General features: G+C 46.5%; 1 protein-coding gene across 2 annotated transcripts in view; it reads right to left on the reverse strand.

Annotated features, from left to right (window-relative positions):
- Window positions 1-19: 19 nt before the first annotated feature.
- Window positions 20-14,877, reverse strand: part of LINGO1 (leucine rich repeat and Ig domain containing 1) — a 206,978-nt gene continuing 192,120 nt past the window's right edge. For both annotated transcript variants that reach the window (XM_069071554.1, XM_069071553.1), the window contains one exon: window positions 20-1,987. In XM_069071554.1, coding sequence (XP_068927655.1) covers window positions 134-1,975 — 1,842 coding nt within the window. In that variant the 5' untranslated portion in view covers window positions 1,976-1,987 and the 3' untranslated portion in view covers window positions 20-133. The remainder of the gene's footprint in view (window positions 1,988-14,877) is intronic.

The following is a 14,877-nucleotide window of genomic DNA, read 5'->3' on the forward strand; positions in this document are numbered from 1 at the left end:
AGAGAGAGAGAGAGAGAGAGAGAGAGAGAGAGAGAGAGAGAGAGAACCGTGTTAAGTCTCAAAGTTTCATGTCCTGTGGGGCCTGGGGTGGTCCCTTCCTGCACCCCTGGGCACCCCTGCCCCCTGCCCCGTCTCAGATCATTTTCATATTAAATTTGCGTGGTGCATCAGCAGAGCTGATGCCAGCGTCCGACTTGCGGGGGACATATTCAATCTCAATGTTGTGCTTTGTGTTGCCTTTTCCTCGGCTCCAGAGAAACAGGAGGACAAGGCAGAAGAGGACCACGCCCAGGAAGGAGATGAAGCCCATGGTGGTGGCGATGATGAGAGTCTTGATGTCAAAAGGGAAAGGCACGGTGGCGCGCGTGCTGTTGGCGTCGCTCTCATTGGGCAGGTTAGAGATGAAGGCGAAGGTCTTGTTGGGCTGATGGGGCCAGTCAGGCGAGTAGCTCCGCACGTGCAGGTGTGCCAGCATGGAGTCGTTCCCACCAGCATTGGCGGCGATGCACAGGTAGGTGCCGTTGTCCTGGATCTGGGCGTAGCGCACTTCCAACGTCCCGTCGGGGAAGACAGTCAGCCGTCCGTTGCTCTTGGCAGAGATGAGGTGCTTTCGGGGCGAAAGCCAAAGGATCGCGGGGGGTGGGTCCCCGTCAGCCCGGCAAACAAACTGCACCGTGTGGCCCTCGTCCACAAAGACCTGCTGGGGTTTGCGGTCCCGGATCCGAGCGCGGCGGCAGGTGAAATAATTAGGCAAGAGAACGTCGGGAAAATCCTTGAACTCTTTGCCCTGGACGAACTCTGGGGTGGCACACGTCGGCTGCTGCTTGTTAAAGTTGAGCCGCCAGCGGCGCCGGAAGACCCAGAGTAGGCGGCAGTCGCAAGCCAAGGGGTTGTTGTCCAGGATCAGCGTCTCCAGGTTGCCTACTGAGTGGAAGGCGGATTCTTCTAGGGTGGTCAGCTGGTTCCCAGAAACGTTCAGGATCCGCAGGTAGTTGAGTCCTCGGAAGGCGTAGGGCTCCACCACCATGAGCTGACCCCCGACTAACTGGATCTCCTGCAGGCGGAGCAGGTCGTGGAGCATGGAGCCCTCGATGGTGAGGATGGGGTTGTAGGACAGGTTGAGGAAGCGGAGATAGACCAGGTGGCGCACTGAGACGTAGGGGATGGCGGTCAGGTTGCAGTGAGTAATGGACAGCGAGGTCAGATTGAGCCCATAGAGGCAGTTGGACGTCATGGTGTCCAGATATGGCCAATGCGAGATCTCCAGGACCTTGAGCCGGTACAGCCTCTTGAAGGAGTAATCCCGGATGGCGTTAATGTTCAGATGGCGCAGCCGCAGCACTATCAGGCCGTGCAGGTGGGAGAGGGCCTCGGTGGGGATGGAGGTCAGGTTACATTTCTCCAGCGTGAGCTGCTCCAGGCTGTTGAGGCCGCTGAAGGCTCGGTGGGAGATGTAGACGAGGTCATTGTCCCCGACCTCCAGGGACTTGAGGTTATACAGGTCCTGGAACATGTAGTCCAAGAGAATGACGATTTTGTTCTCGCTGATGTCCAGCTTGGTCAGGTTGCTAAGGCCCGTGAAGACGCCCAAGGGGATGAGTTTGAGCCGGTTGCTGCGGAGCCCCAGAGTCCTGAGGTTAAAGAGATTGTTGAAGGCGCCAGGCTCGACGGCGCTGACGATGTTCTCATTGAGCTCCAGCTCTTCCAGGTGCGGGTAGCTGGCGAACTCGTCCTGGTTGAGCGTCTTAATGCGGTTCTTCCCCAGGTCCAGGAGCCGGGTCTCGGTGGGGATACCCTCGGGCACAGCGATGAACCGCTTCCGGTGGCAAAGTACAGAGCGTTCCTGGGGCAAGCACTCGCAGCGGGGTGGGCAGCCCGTGGCCGAGCCGGACAGGACAGAGCCCAGCACCAGCAGGAGGATCGGCTGCCAGCAGGCCAGGATGGGGGTGTGCATGCTAGCGTCCCCGGCGATCATCCTCTCTCTCACCTGAAGCCAAGGCAAACACAGAGAGGGGCACAGCATTAGAAACTCTAGCAACGTTCGGAGGTGTGCAGTTAGAGCAGACCCTCTAGTCCCTCATTCCCCCCACCTCCCCATATATTAAATTATTTATTTTTAGTTTTCAACATTCACTTCCTTAAATTTCCTCCCTCCCCCTCTCCCTCCCGAAGACGGCTTGCAACCTGATAAGGGCTCTACACACACATTCCTATTAAACACATTTTCACTTTAGTTCTGTTGTACAGAATTATAATGAACGAGAAAGGAAAAAAAAAAACCCAAAATAAAACAAAACAAAAAAAGAAAATAGTCTGCTTTATAGTTCTGAACTACAGAAACTACAGAACTATAGAAAATAGTTCTACATTTCCGATTCTATAGTTCTTTCTCTGGATGTGACTGGCATTTTCCATCATGTATCCTTTGGGATTGTTTTAGGTCCTTGCATTTCTGAGAAGGGCTATGTATATTAAAATCAGTCATCGAACACTGTGGGTGTTGTGTACAATGTTCTCCTTGTTCTACTCACTTCACTCAGCATCAGTTCATGTAAATCTTTCCAGGTTTCTCTGAAGTTCACCTGTTCATCATTTCTTATAGCACAATAGTATTCCATTACATCCATATACACGACTTGTTTAGCCATTCCCCGATTAATGGGCCTCCCCTGGATTTCCAGTTTTTGGCCACCACCAAAAGAACTGCTATAAATATTTTTGTACATGTTGGTCCTTTTCCCCATTTTTTATGATTCTTTGGGATACAGCCTTAGAAGTGGTATTGCTGGGTTCAAAGGGCATGCACGTTTTTATGGCCCTTTGGGCATAGTTCCAGATTGCTCTCCAGAATGGTTGGATCAGCTCACAGCTCCACCAACAATGCATTAGTGTTTCAACATACCCACACCCTCTCCAACATTTATCATTTTCCTGTTTTGCCATGTTAGTCAATCTAACTGATGTGGTACCTCAGAGTTATTTTGATTTGCATCTCTCTATCAGTAGTGAGTTAGAGCATCTTTTCATATGACTATAGATAGCTTTAATTTCTTCCTCTGAAAACTGCCTGTTCATATCCTTTGAGCATTTATCAATTGGGGAATGACTTGTACTCTTGTAAATTTGATTCAGTTCTCTACATATTTTAGAAGCAAGACCTTTATCAGAGACACTGGTTGTAAAATTTCTTTCCCCATTTTGTTTCTCTCCTAATCTTGGTTGCTTTGTCTTGTTTGTCCAGGAGGAGCTCTCCAGCTTGGGGAAGAGGAGCCACACCTTCAGGAAACAATGACCACTAGCATTTAGAAGCCTTTTAGCTCTCAATCACTCTCTCACTAGTGTAGTTCTTTTCCCTGGGTGTGCACTGTCTTCCTAGGTCAAGCCTGAGCAGGACCTCCTTCTTGTCCATTGAACCTGCAGCACAGTCTGGCATAAGCCAACATCCACCATAACCACTCCCTACATACAGATGGAGTGGTCCCAAATCCACATAGACCAATAGAATGAACCAGGGACTGGAAGCCAGAGAGAGAGCCTTGAGGGGAGGCTCTCTCTTTTCCCCCACACAGAGTCAACAGGGGCTAGTGGAAAAGGTAGCCACTTGGCTTCAGCTAACCTGGAGTAAAATGACAAGGTGGGACTGGATGACTTGTAATTTTTCTAAATTAGAGACTCTGTGACTAGTATTCCCATATTCCAGATGAGGAAAGAGGAAAACTTCCTGGAGGTGACTGACTTGCCTAGAGTAAGGGCTATAGCTTTGGGTAGTATAAAAAAATATGGAATTAGGAGATAGAAGGGACTTTAAAGGCCAACCAGTCCAAGCCAGCTAGGGGCATCAGAGGAGTGTGTGGCGCCCTGGGCCTGGAGTTAAGAAGACTCATCTTCCTGAGTTCAAATCTGGCCTCAGACACTTACCAACTGTGTGACCCTGGGCAAGTCACTTAATCCCATTGACCTCAGTGTTCTCATCTGTAAAATGGGAATCATAATAGCACCTACTTCCCAGGGTTGTTGTAAGGATCAATTAGGGATAATATGTGTAAAGTGCCTAGCACACATTAATAAATGCTTGCTCCCTTCTTCTCATTAGGAACTTATTCACTCTCTACAATCTTGGTCAAATCACTTTCCCTATTCCCTGATAATATGATCCTGATAATTAGAAGATGAAAGATTTAGAGCCAGAAGGGAACCTGAGAGATCATCCCAGCTCCCAGGGTTGTTGCTGCATTTGTAAACATTAGGTGCTGTATTAGTGGGAGTTAACAATAGCAGATGCCCTCCCTCTGACTCCTAGGGAAGGTGTGACTTCTTGCCTGCATGCAGGAAGGCGTTCCCCTGCCACCTCTCTGTGGGATCCTGTGTTGCCAATGACCTTTCAGAAGCCCGGGAGAGGGCGGGATGAATACTTTGCCCACTGCCCTCTCCTGCCCCAACGTCTCCAGTGCTCCAGAATCACAGTGAGAAGGCTTGTGGGGCAATGATTCTGGGAAGTTGCCTCCACTGCCAATTCACTGTATAACCCTTCCCTCCCTGCACGTCAGACCCCCAAGTGTGCCATGAGAGGGCTGGACCAGATGGCTTCTGAGTCCATTTCCAGGCCTGGCACTTTCCCATTTTACTTCCTGCTGTCATAGAGTAGTGAAAATTGAGCTGCTCTGGGAGGCCGAACTGAGCTCTGGCCCTTCCTGGACAAGTTCCTTTCTTTCCTTTCTCTGCCCAAATCCTAAAGCACAATCTAAATGCTGGCTATTGTTATTAATTGTTATCTGTAAAATGGGGGAATTATCATACTGCCTTTCTCCTGAGGTCCATAGGACCATAGGTTGAAGCTTGGAAGGGACCTCAAAGTCTCTTTGTCCAACCCCCTCAGTTCAGAGAGGAGGGAGCTGCGGCCCGTGGAGGGGGCGCGATTTCAAGGTCCCACAGGTGGTATGCTGCAGGCCTAGGATTAGTACTCAGGCCCCCACCCCTCATGGGGTCCCACTGTACCACCAAGGTCTGTGTTTGTATTCCCAGTGTCCAGCATGATGCCTGGTACATTGTAAATGGATATAATAAATGCCTGTTCGTTTGTTGGTTAATAGTCATGCTATCTTCCTCACTGGGCTAGGATTCCCTCCTGGGTGTCTCAGTGCAGCCCCCACATCCTACAGAATCACACAATATTGAGAGATTTTCCCCCAGTGAATTTAGAGCAGGATTGGACTGGAGAGAGCATCTACTCCAAGCCTCTCATTTGAAGATGGGGAAACCGAGACCACAGGACAGGAAAGGACTTGGCCAAGGTCGCCCTGATGGTTAACAGCAGGGTCTGCTTGGGCGGGAAGCACAGTTGGGTTGCTTCTTGTCCTTCTTTTCTTTGTCCTCTCCATCATGGTTCCTTCTCCATCCCCGCCTGACCCTAATCCTCGGGGACCTTTTATCCTCCCTTTCGCCAGTTGCACATGCTCCAGTGGCCCACCAGCAAAGAAAACATCCTGACAGGCGATCAATAAGTAATTGGAAAAACAGCTGGGGCCATCTCTGGTGTGAAGCCTGGAAATGGTGAGAGATAAATGGGCCTTTTAGCACCGGGTGGGCAGGCGTGTCATGCAGGCACGGCCGATGGAGCTGGGCTTCTAGAGCTGGGCGGCCCCTCCAAGGCCATCCTGTACAACCCTCTCCTTGTACAGACAAGGAAACTGAGGCTGGAAATGTAGCCTAGGGAGAAGAGAGCAGTGGCAATCTATTCTGCCTTGAAGTCCAGTGGCAAAGTCACATCCCCATCCTCAGAATCATGCTCCCCCAGGGGCCAGGCTTCCTTTTAGCCTTCTGGGTAGAAGTGTCTGACTTGGCCCTGTTCCCACCACCCAAGTGTCGTGTGTAGACTACTTCAATAACACCAGCTACTCCCTGGCTCAAGCACCCACATTGGCTCCCTATCACCTACCAAGGATGCAAATCCTGGCATCTGGAGTCCTCCCAGTCTGACTCCCACATGATCTCCCATTACTCTCCTATATCCACCCTCCCTTCTGGCCACATTGGGCTCTTCACTGTCTGCTGTCCCTACTCCTGTGTGTAATGAGAGCAGGAAGGAGACTTAAGAGATGATTAGGTTCTATTTGTTCATTTGAAAGATGCAGATAAAGAAGCCTGGGGAGGTCACATGGTGGGGGTGGGGGGAAGTTACATGGGTGGGGGTTTCTGTGATGCATTAGCAGAGATTGGAACCCAGATGCTCAGAGTCTAGAGCCCAGAAGACAGAGAGAGCAGACCTAAGAGTCAGGAAGAGCTGGGTTCAAGTCCTCTCTCTGACATATGAAGGCCATGTGACTTCAGGCAAGTCATTCACTCCTTCATGTCCCGGGCAACTCCCAAATACTGTAAGCTACCAGAAAATGGTGCCTTCTCTGTTGGAGGAGGGAGGTGCCTCACTTGGGAATTCCCCACAAGTCTAGTCACTTTCTTTATCCCTTCTTCAAAACCATTACTGACCAAGGACCATGGAAGACTATCCCATTATATATATATATATATATATACATATATCTCAATACATATAACAATAATCTATGAATATATGCATTAACAATATATTATATGAATATATGCATTAATAATATAATGATATATTCCATCTGTGTGTCCATATATAAAACCCTATTCACATTTTATATGTTAAATCTACTCATGTAATCGCATACATGTATATATCACATAAACATACACGGAACTGTATGTGATCCTTGTCAAATTTCACATATAAAACACATGTGTAACTATATTGTACATACATATATGTAATTATATATGCATATATAATCCTTTTCACATATCATATATGTGAAATATATAACTACATATACGCGTATGATATAAATATATGGAACATTCAAATTCCAAATATGAAACCTATCTATAACTATATAGGATATATGTAATTATATATGCATATATACATATCTCATATATACAAAACATATGTAACTTTATACAGAATTTATAACTATATATTCCTGCTCAAATTTGATATATGAAACATATATGTAACTACACATGAAATATAGATGTAACTATGTATGTACATATAGAATATTAGTCACACTTCATCTATAAGAAATCTATGTGTATTATATATTATTATATGTTACATATGTGTATAATAGGTATTTTATAAAATGTGCATGTAACTATGTATATTCCTGCAAAATTTAATATATTATATATTTAACTATATATTATATAAATATATGGAACCATATGTGGCTATATATAATCCTATTCACATTTCATAATGTGAAACACATGTAACTGTATGTATAAATATGTTATATAAATATATAACTATGTACTCCTGTCCACATTTCATTTGTGAAAGATATACATAACTATATACAGCATATAAATTGACATGTTACTATATATGTATATATAGAATCCTGTTCACACTTCATATATAGGAAACATGAATGAAACTATATACATGTGTGTATGAATATATTCTAGAAATACATCTGTAACTGTATATAGCTTTATATATATAAATTCTTCTGATGTTGCATATATATGGAACCAGTGAATGTACTAACTGTTCTCTGCAGCAGCTTTTCACCCCAGGTAACCACCTCGTGCTATATTTTCAACTTCAGGACTCAGAAACATCATAGCTAATAGAGGGCTATACTCAAATCAGGAAGACCTGGGTTCAAGTTCTGCCTCAGGCACTTACTAGCTGTGTGACCCTGGGCAAGTCACTTGAATTCTGTTCCTCAGTTTCCTCATCTGTAAAATGAGGCTGACCATACCTGACATACCTGAGTCCATACTTCACAGGGTTGTCATGAGATGTAAGTAAAGTAGTCTAGAGAAAGCTCTCGGCAAACCTGAGATTGCTTTGGAAACATCAGTTCATGCTTCAGTCTCAGTGCCTAAGGGCTCCAGGTGCCCTAGCACTATGCTCGAGTCATAGAGGGCATCATTATACTCCAGGCCCTTGACATAAGAGCACAGAAAATGGGAGACATCCTGGGTGGCTCTGGAGCACAGCAGGACCAACATCTGGAAAGAAGAGTGTGGTTTGAAGCTCGTCCCACAGAGCCCCAGCATTGGGGAGTTTACTTTCTTATGGAACGTGGGAGCTGTGAGGGTCCTCAGGACAACGGATGTCTGAGCTGGGGAGTCACAGGCTCATAGCTTTAGAGCAAGATGGGTATTAGATGCCATTGAATCCAATTCCTTCATTTTATAAATGAGGACCTAGGATCCAAAGTGATCTAACTTGCCCAAGATCATCAGGCAGATCAGGATTTGAACCCAGATCCTTTGACTTCAAATACAGTCCCCTTTCCATTGTCCTATTCTGCCTCTTATGCAGGTTAACATTGCCTGGAGAATATAGAGACAAGACCCTGGATCCAGAAAGACCTAGGTTCAAGTAGTACCTCTGACACATACTAACCATGTGACCCTGGGCAAGTCCCTTAACTTTTTAGCACTCTCTCTCTCTCTCTCTCTCTCTCTCTCTCTCTCTCTCTCTCTCTCACAACACAGTCAGACCTGGAAGGGACCTTAGACCACAAATCACTGACTGTCAGAGCTTAGAAGGCTCTTAAAACAGACTGTGAGAGCTGGGAGGGACCTAAGGATATGCAGCATAGAATGCCAGACCTCAGAACACAGGTGACCGTGGGAAAGGGCCTTAGAACCTAGACTAACAGAGATGAGAGACATATTAGGACAGAGAACATGAAGCTGGGTGGGAAATTCCAGAGCTGGAAGAGAGCCTTGAGTTCCTGCCGTCCAACTTTCTGATTTCGCAGATTAGGACACTGAGGCTTGGAGAGACAGAGCTGACTTCCCGAAGGTTATAGAGTGAGGGGGTTCCAAAGCCAGTGCAGAAGCCAGGTGTGCTGGCTCTTGGCCTGGGGCTTTCTTTCTGCCACCCCACTGTTGTAGTTACACAGTCCTCACAGACACCGGAGTGGTGCTGTCTTGTGTCCATTTAGGCAGGTCTGTACCTCCAGTCCAAACTGGCCTGGTCTCTCAGCGGGGTTTACACAGCCTGGAACTGTTTATAACGTTGGTTACTCTCCTAATTGCTGCTGCTCTGGAGGCTGCTTTATGCATTTAAATCAGAGCTTTATTTTGGATACTTGCCCCCCTGAAGGGGTTCATTTGAGGGCACAGGTTTTCAAAATTGGACCAATAAATACAAAAGCAGTAAAAATCTCAGGGTTGGAAAAGGGAGTCAGATCCTAGGACTGATGTTATGCTTGGAGTTTTTTTCTGGTCTGGAATTCTACTGGAGGCAAGAAAGATGCTTCTTTGGGGCTGTTCTCTTGGGAGCCTAAAAGAGGCATTGAGCCATTTGGGTTTTCTTGTCTTCTCCCCTGGGCGGCAGTGTGGCACAGGAGAGAAACCATGGGATCTGAGGTCAGAAGATGGGGGAGTCCCAGTGCTTTCATCTATCAACTGAGTTACCTTGGGCAAGACTCTAAATCTGACCTCTCTGGGTCTTAATATCCATATCTTTAAATTGGGTTTGGTTGTACTAGATGATCTCTGAGGTCCCTTCAAGCCCCTAAGTCTGATATTCAACTCAGAATCCTAGAGCCTGATCAGTTACCAAGGCCCCTCAATGCTCTCCCCCCAACATCCCCCATCTCTCACATCTTCCCTAGCCTCTCTCTATTCCTCTGGTCACCGCCCTAATGCAGGCCCTCATGAACACCTGCCTGGGTTATCTAGGATGCAGGTGGCCCAGAGGATGGACTGCCAGATACAGTCAGGAAGACAGGAGTTTGTATCCTGCCTTGGACACTCATTAGCTGTGTGACCCAGGACCAATCACTTGCCCTCCTCTAGCCTCAGGGTCCTCATCTGTAAACTGGGGACAAGAAAAGCATCTACCTCAGAGTTATTGAGAAGATCAAATGGCAAAGCATATACAAAAGGCTTGGCCAACTTTAATGCCAGTTATTGCCAGTTATGTTAAGGTAGCCTCTTTACAGGTATTTCTGTCTCTACTCTCTCCCAACTACAATCCATTCCTCATGCAAAAATCTGGTCAGGTTTACTCCTCCATTCAAATATTTTCCATGGTTTCCATTGACTACCAAAGAAAATTCCAATGTTTTTTCCCCATAATCAGGGAATGTGGTTTTAAATGGTTGTCTTTTTCACCTAATGTGTTCACATTAATTTTCTTATATCTTTGTGTGAGTGAGTGAGTGAGTGTGTGTGTGTGTGTGTGTGTGTGTGTGTGTGTGTAGAGGGGGATGACTTAGAACATGGAATACAGAATGTCAGAACAGGAAGCAATCCTACGGATCTGGAAGGCACCTTAGAATATGGGATGTCAAAGCTGGGTGGGCCCTTAGAATACAGAATGTTAGAGATGGGAAGTCCCTTGGAACATAGATCATCAGAGGTGGGATGGAACTCAGAACATAGAAGATCAAATCTGGGAGAGACCTGAGAACACAGGAAGCCTAGAACATATGTTAGAGGCAGACTTTAGAACATAGAATGACAGAGAGACCTTAGAACATTGAACTGAGAACATCAGAGCTGAGGAGGGGCCCTCCCCAGTCTGATACCTGCTCCCTCCAATCTTTCCATCTTTGGCTCACATTGGCCCTCAGCCCATTCTCCGAGTTCTAGCTAAACTGACAGCCCTTATTATTTTTGCTACACCTACTTCACAATAATATAGCACTTTGGGGTCTGCAAAGCACTTTGCATACCTTGCCTCAGGTCCCCTTCTCTTCCCTCACTGGTCTAAGCTGGCTTGTACCATACCAAAGGGCAGCCACAAGATTTATTTGACATCTATGAAGCACCTAATGTGTGCAGAGCTGGGGGCTGAAGGAAGTACAAAGTGTGGCGAAGACACACAGGTAGATAGCAGTGCTGGGGTTCAAACCCACACTGGAGGATCCTAGATCTATAACTGGGAGACCTCTCAGGCCATTTTACAGGGGAGGAAAATGAGGCCCAGAGAGGGGAAGCCAGGCTCGCTCAAGGTCACAGAGGTAGTAAGTGTCACGGTGAGATTTGAACCCAGGGCTTGCCTATATGTCTTGTGCACCTTGCACAGCAGCATCTCAACACTTAGCCCTCCCTTCCCTCTTCTCAGCTACCCCAGAAGAGCTAATCTTAGCCCTGAGGTTAAGGGGCAAGAACCTGAGTGAGGGAGAGAAGGTCATCCAAGATGATGAAGAAGAAGGGAGGAGGGGTGGGAGAGAGGAGGAGAGAAAGAATGCAGACTCCCTGTCTTCCCCTATTTATGTAGCCTGCCCATACCTAATTCCCCTTTCTTTCCTCATCCCTCGCTTGTCTGATTTCACATTATTTGCACCCTGGCTCTAGGGCATGAATTTGCTATTATTGTTTCATGGAATAATGCAGCAAGTTCATTTGGGAAACATCTGAGCTCAGGGGCTGAGACAGGTGCCCTTGGGGGGTGAGAGAGGAAGGGAGGGAACTTGGGCTGCCTTTACCAAGAGGACAGGAAGGCCTGAGACCCCTCCTGCCAACCTCAAAAGGGTGAATCAGTACATGTGTGCATGTGTGTATGCGTGCATATGTGTGTGTGTGCACATGTGTGTGTATAGCAAGACTTTGACCAGGGAATCACCTCTGAGGCCCTCTGTATGTATTCAATTCAATTTAATTCAACAAGTATTTACTTGGCACCAATTACGTGCTGAGCATCCCAGCTGGACGTCAGGGATTTAAAGACCAAAGTTTCCCTTGGCCGAGCTAGCAGCATTACAGTGGGTGAAGTCCCAGAATTGTTCCAACCCTCAGTCTCTCCATCTATAGACAGGAGATTATAATACCTGCCCCATCTCACTTGTAAAATGAAAGGTTTGGTCCTCTGCCTCTCCAAGACTGTGATCTTTCCTCAGAATCTTTAAATGCAGCCCTCAGAGGACCATAGGGTTGGGGAGTCTAAAGCCGGAAGATGACCTCTCCCAAACCTCCCATTTTACAGATGAGCAAAGGGAAGCCAGGACTTTGCTCAAGGTCACACTGACCTGAAGTTTGAACCATGGTTCTCTGACTCCAAAGCCAAGGGTCTTTCTGCATCTAATTCCTGACCATTAAACAAATGTAATTCTCAAGTTTCAAGTAACCCAGGCTTTGTCATTTAAGTGACTTAAATGTCACTTATAAGCTGTATGGTATTGGGCAAGTCATCTAACCTTCATAGGTCTCTATTTCCTCACCTGTAAAATGAGCCAGTTGGATGGGATGACCTCCGTTAAAGGTCTCTTATAATTCTAAATCTATGATCTCATGATCTTATTTCTCCCATGGAAAGTACATGCAAAGGCCATCCCAACTGTCCTTTTAGCCATGAAGATGCTACCCAGACCACTTCTGTCTTTTTTTCCTCTCCCATGAATCCTGAAATCAAGGTTGGAAAGAGCCTCAATATAAGCCCAGTAAAGGAAGAAGCCAGACTTCCTGGAGATGCTGTCCACAAAAGAGGCATGAGGGTGAGAAAGTAAAAAGTGAATTTCACCTCATCTTTGGGGATAATCTATGGAAGGTGTTAGGAGAGCTGGCCTTTTCTCCTGTGAAGACAATGCCTTCCCCCTGGCATTTGGCCACAACTGAGAAAGGCCAAGGGCTAAAAATATTATGAGGCTGGTAAGATGGTTGGCAGGCACTGCTTTACCGGGAGCAAATGTTTTCTCTGAGCACCCCTTTGAATCTGGCCCCACCTAGACCATGGAGAACAAAATCTGGATACAATGGATGGGGGGGGGGGCGGGGTGAAAGCCCTAGCTGGGAGACAGCAAGCCAGAAGCCACAGTCAAGTGCTATGGGTCTCGTGGGAATTCAGGGTCAAGTGAAGCCAGTAGGGATAGGAAGTTAGCGTAGCAAGTTTGGTGGACCAAGGTTGAAATAGAAATCAGTATAGGAATGGGGTTGGGGTAAATTTGGGGACCAAGGTGGGGTTGAGAGCAGGGTTAATTTTGGTGGCCAGTGTAGAGATGTATGTCAGTGTAGGGATGAGGGCAGGGTAAATTTGGGGTCAGTGTAGGGATGGTGGGGTAGAGAAGGATATCAGGTTAAGATGAAAAGAGAGTTAGAGGCCTGGGGTGAATGTAGGGATGGGAAACATTGTAGAGATGGGAGGTCAGTGTAGAGATGAGGTAAGTATAGAGAAATCATTATTGGAATGGGGAGGGATAATTCATGTAGGGATGGGGCACTGTAGGGACAGACGGAGAAGTGTAAGAACAGAAAGGTCAGTGTATAGAGATGGGGAGAGCACAGGGATATGGGATCACTGAAGAGATAAAGCAGTGTAGGGATGGGGACAGGACAGGGATTGGAATCAGTGTAAGAATAGGGGCAGGGTAGGGATGGGCAGTTAGGATTGGGATAGGAGATAGGGTAGGTATGGGCATTTGTTACTAGTCAGTTATGTCCAATTTTATGTGACCCCATTTGGGGTTTTCTTGGCAAAGATACCGAAGAACTTAGCCATTTCTTTCGCCATCTCATCTTACAGATGAGGAAACTGAGGCAAACAGTTAAGTGACTTGTCCAGGGTCACACATATGGGGACATGAAGAGTCAGAGATGACTGAACAGCAACAAATGCCCATAATCTACCCTATCTCCTGTCCCAGTCCTAACTCCCCACCCCTGCCCTATCCCCATCCTTACCTTGATTCCCATCCCTACACTGACTCTAGTACCTATCCTGTCCCCATCTGAACTCAGGTTGTCCTGACTCTAGGTCCAGCACTCTGTGGACATGGAGTTGGGAAAACTCATCTTTGTGAGTTCAAATCTGACTTCAGACATTTATTAGCTGTTAGCCTGGGCAAGTCACTTAACCCTGCTTGCCTCAGTTTCCTTATCTGTAAAATGAGCTATAGAAAAAAATGGTAAACCACTCTAGTATCTTTGCCAAGAAAAGCCCAGATGAGGTCATGGAGTCAGACACAGCTGAAATGACCAAACAACAAAAATGAATGGGGTTTGGGCAGTCAAGGTAAGACTAGGGACAGGCTAGAGATTGGGGGACAATTCAATTATATTAGAAGATGATGCAGCTAAAAATCTGTTTCCTGAACCTTCTAGCACACCTGGATAGCACCTGGACTGAAGTGCTATTATTCCTTCCCCTCTCAGGTGTGAATTCAACTTCTTCTATATGACACACACAGTCTCTAAATAACACAATGGGGCTGGCAGAGATCACGTCAAAATATTTCTGCTCTGTCTCCTTGCAAGATTTCCCCATCAGACCCAGCCAATTAAGGTGCTGGTTATGAAATTAACCATAATTATGAAAGATATATTTAATAGTTTGCATATTGATGAAGAAACAGAAAGTGAATTATCCTGAGAACTCAGATCCAGCTTTCCCAGGAAAGAAAGATATCAGGTGGGTCTTTCTATGGACAGCCAGGGTGGGAGAGGGTAGGAGGGATAGAGGGAGGTAGGGGTTGGAAGATAGGTGTCTGTGTGGGGTGTGTGAGAGAGAGAGGACCCAATGAGGCGAGGGCAACTGAGGAAAAGGAGAAGACAGAAAGATTAGAGAGATGGGAAACAGGAGAAACAGAAGGGAGAAGGCTAAGAGACCATTAAAGGATAGAATAAGTATAGTGAGCATCTGAGCAGGGGAGAGATTAGAAAATGGGCAGATATGGTGACAGAGAAGACTAGATCTAAGTACAAATATGGACAAGATATATAAGAGTTATCTTTTGTTAAATCCCTCCTTCCCTGCTTCTTCACAGGAGATGAGCCTGAGTTCTTAAATGCTTCATGGCCTGTGTATCTGTCCTCAGAGGACCAACCTAGTAAGCGTGGATATCATCAGAAGACTAGCTAGCTACCAAGTGGTGATTTTCTTCC

The sequence above is a fragment of the Petaurus breviceps genome, unplaced genomic scaffold (assembly GCF_028583685.1).
Source record: "Petaurus breviceps papuanus isolate PSGF00001 unplaced genomic scaffold, PetGlider_PUasm1.0 90825, whole genome shotgun sequence".
Classification (NCBI taxonomy): Eukaryota; Metazoa; Chordata; class Mammalia; order Diprotodontia; family Petauridae; genus Petaurus; species Petaurus breviceps.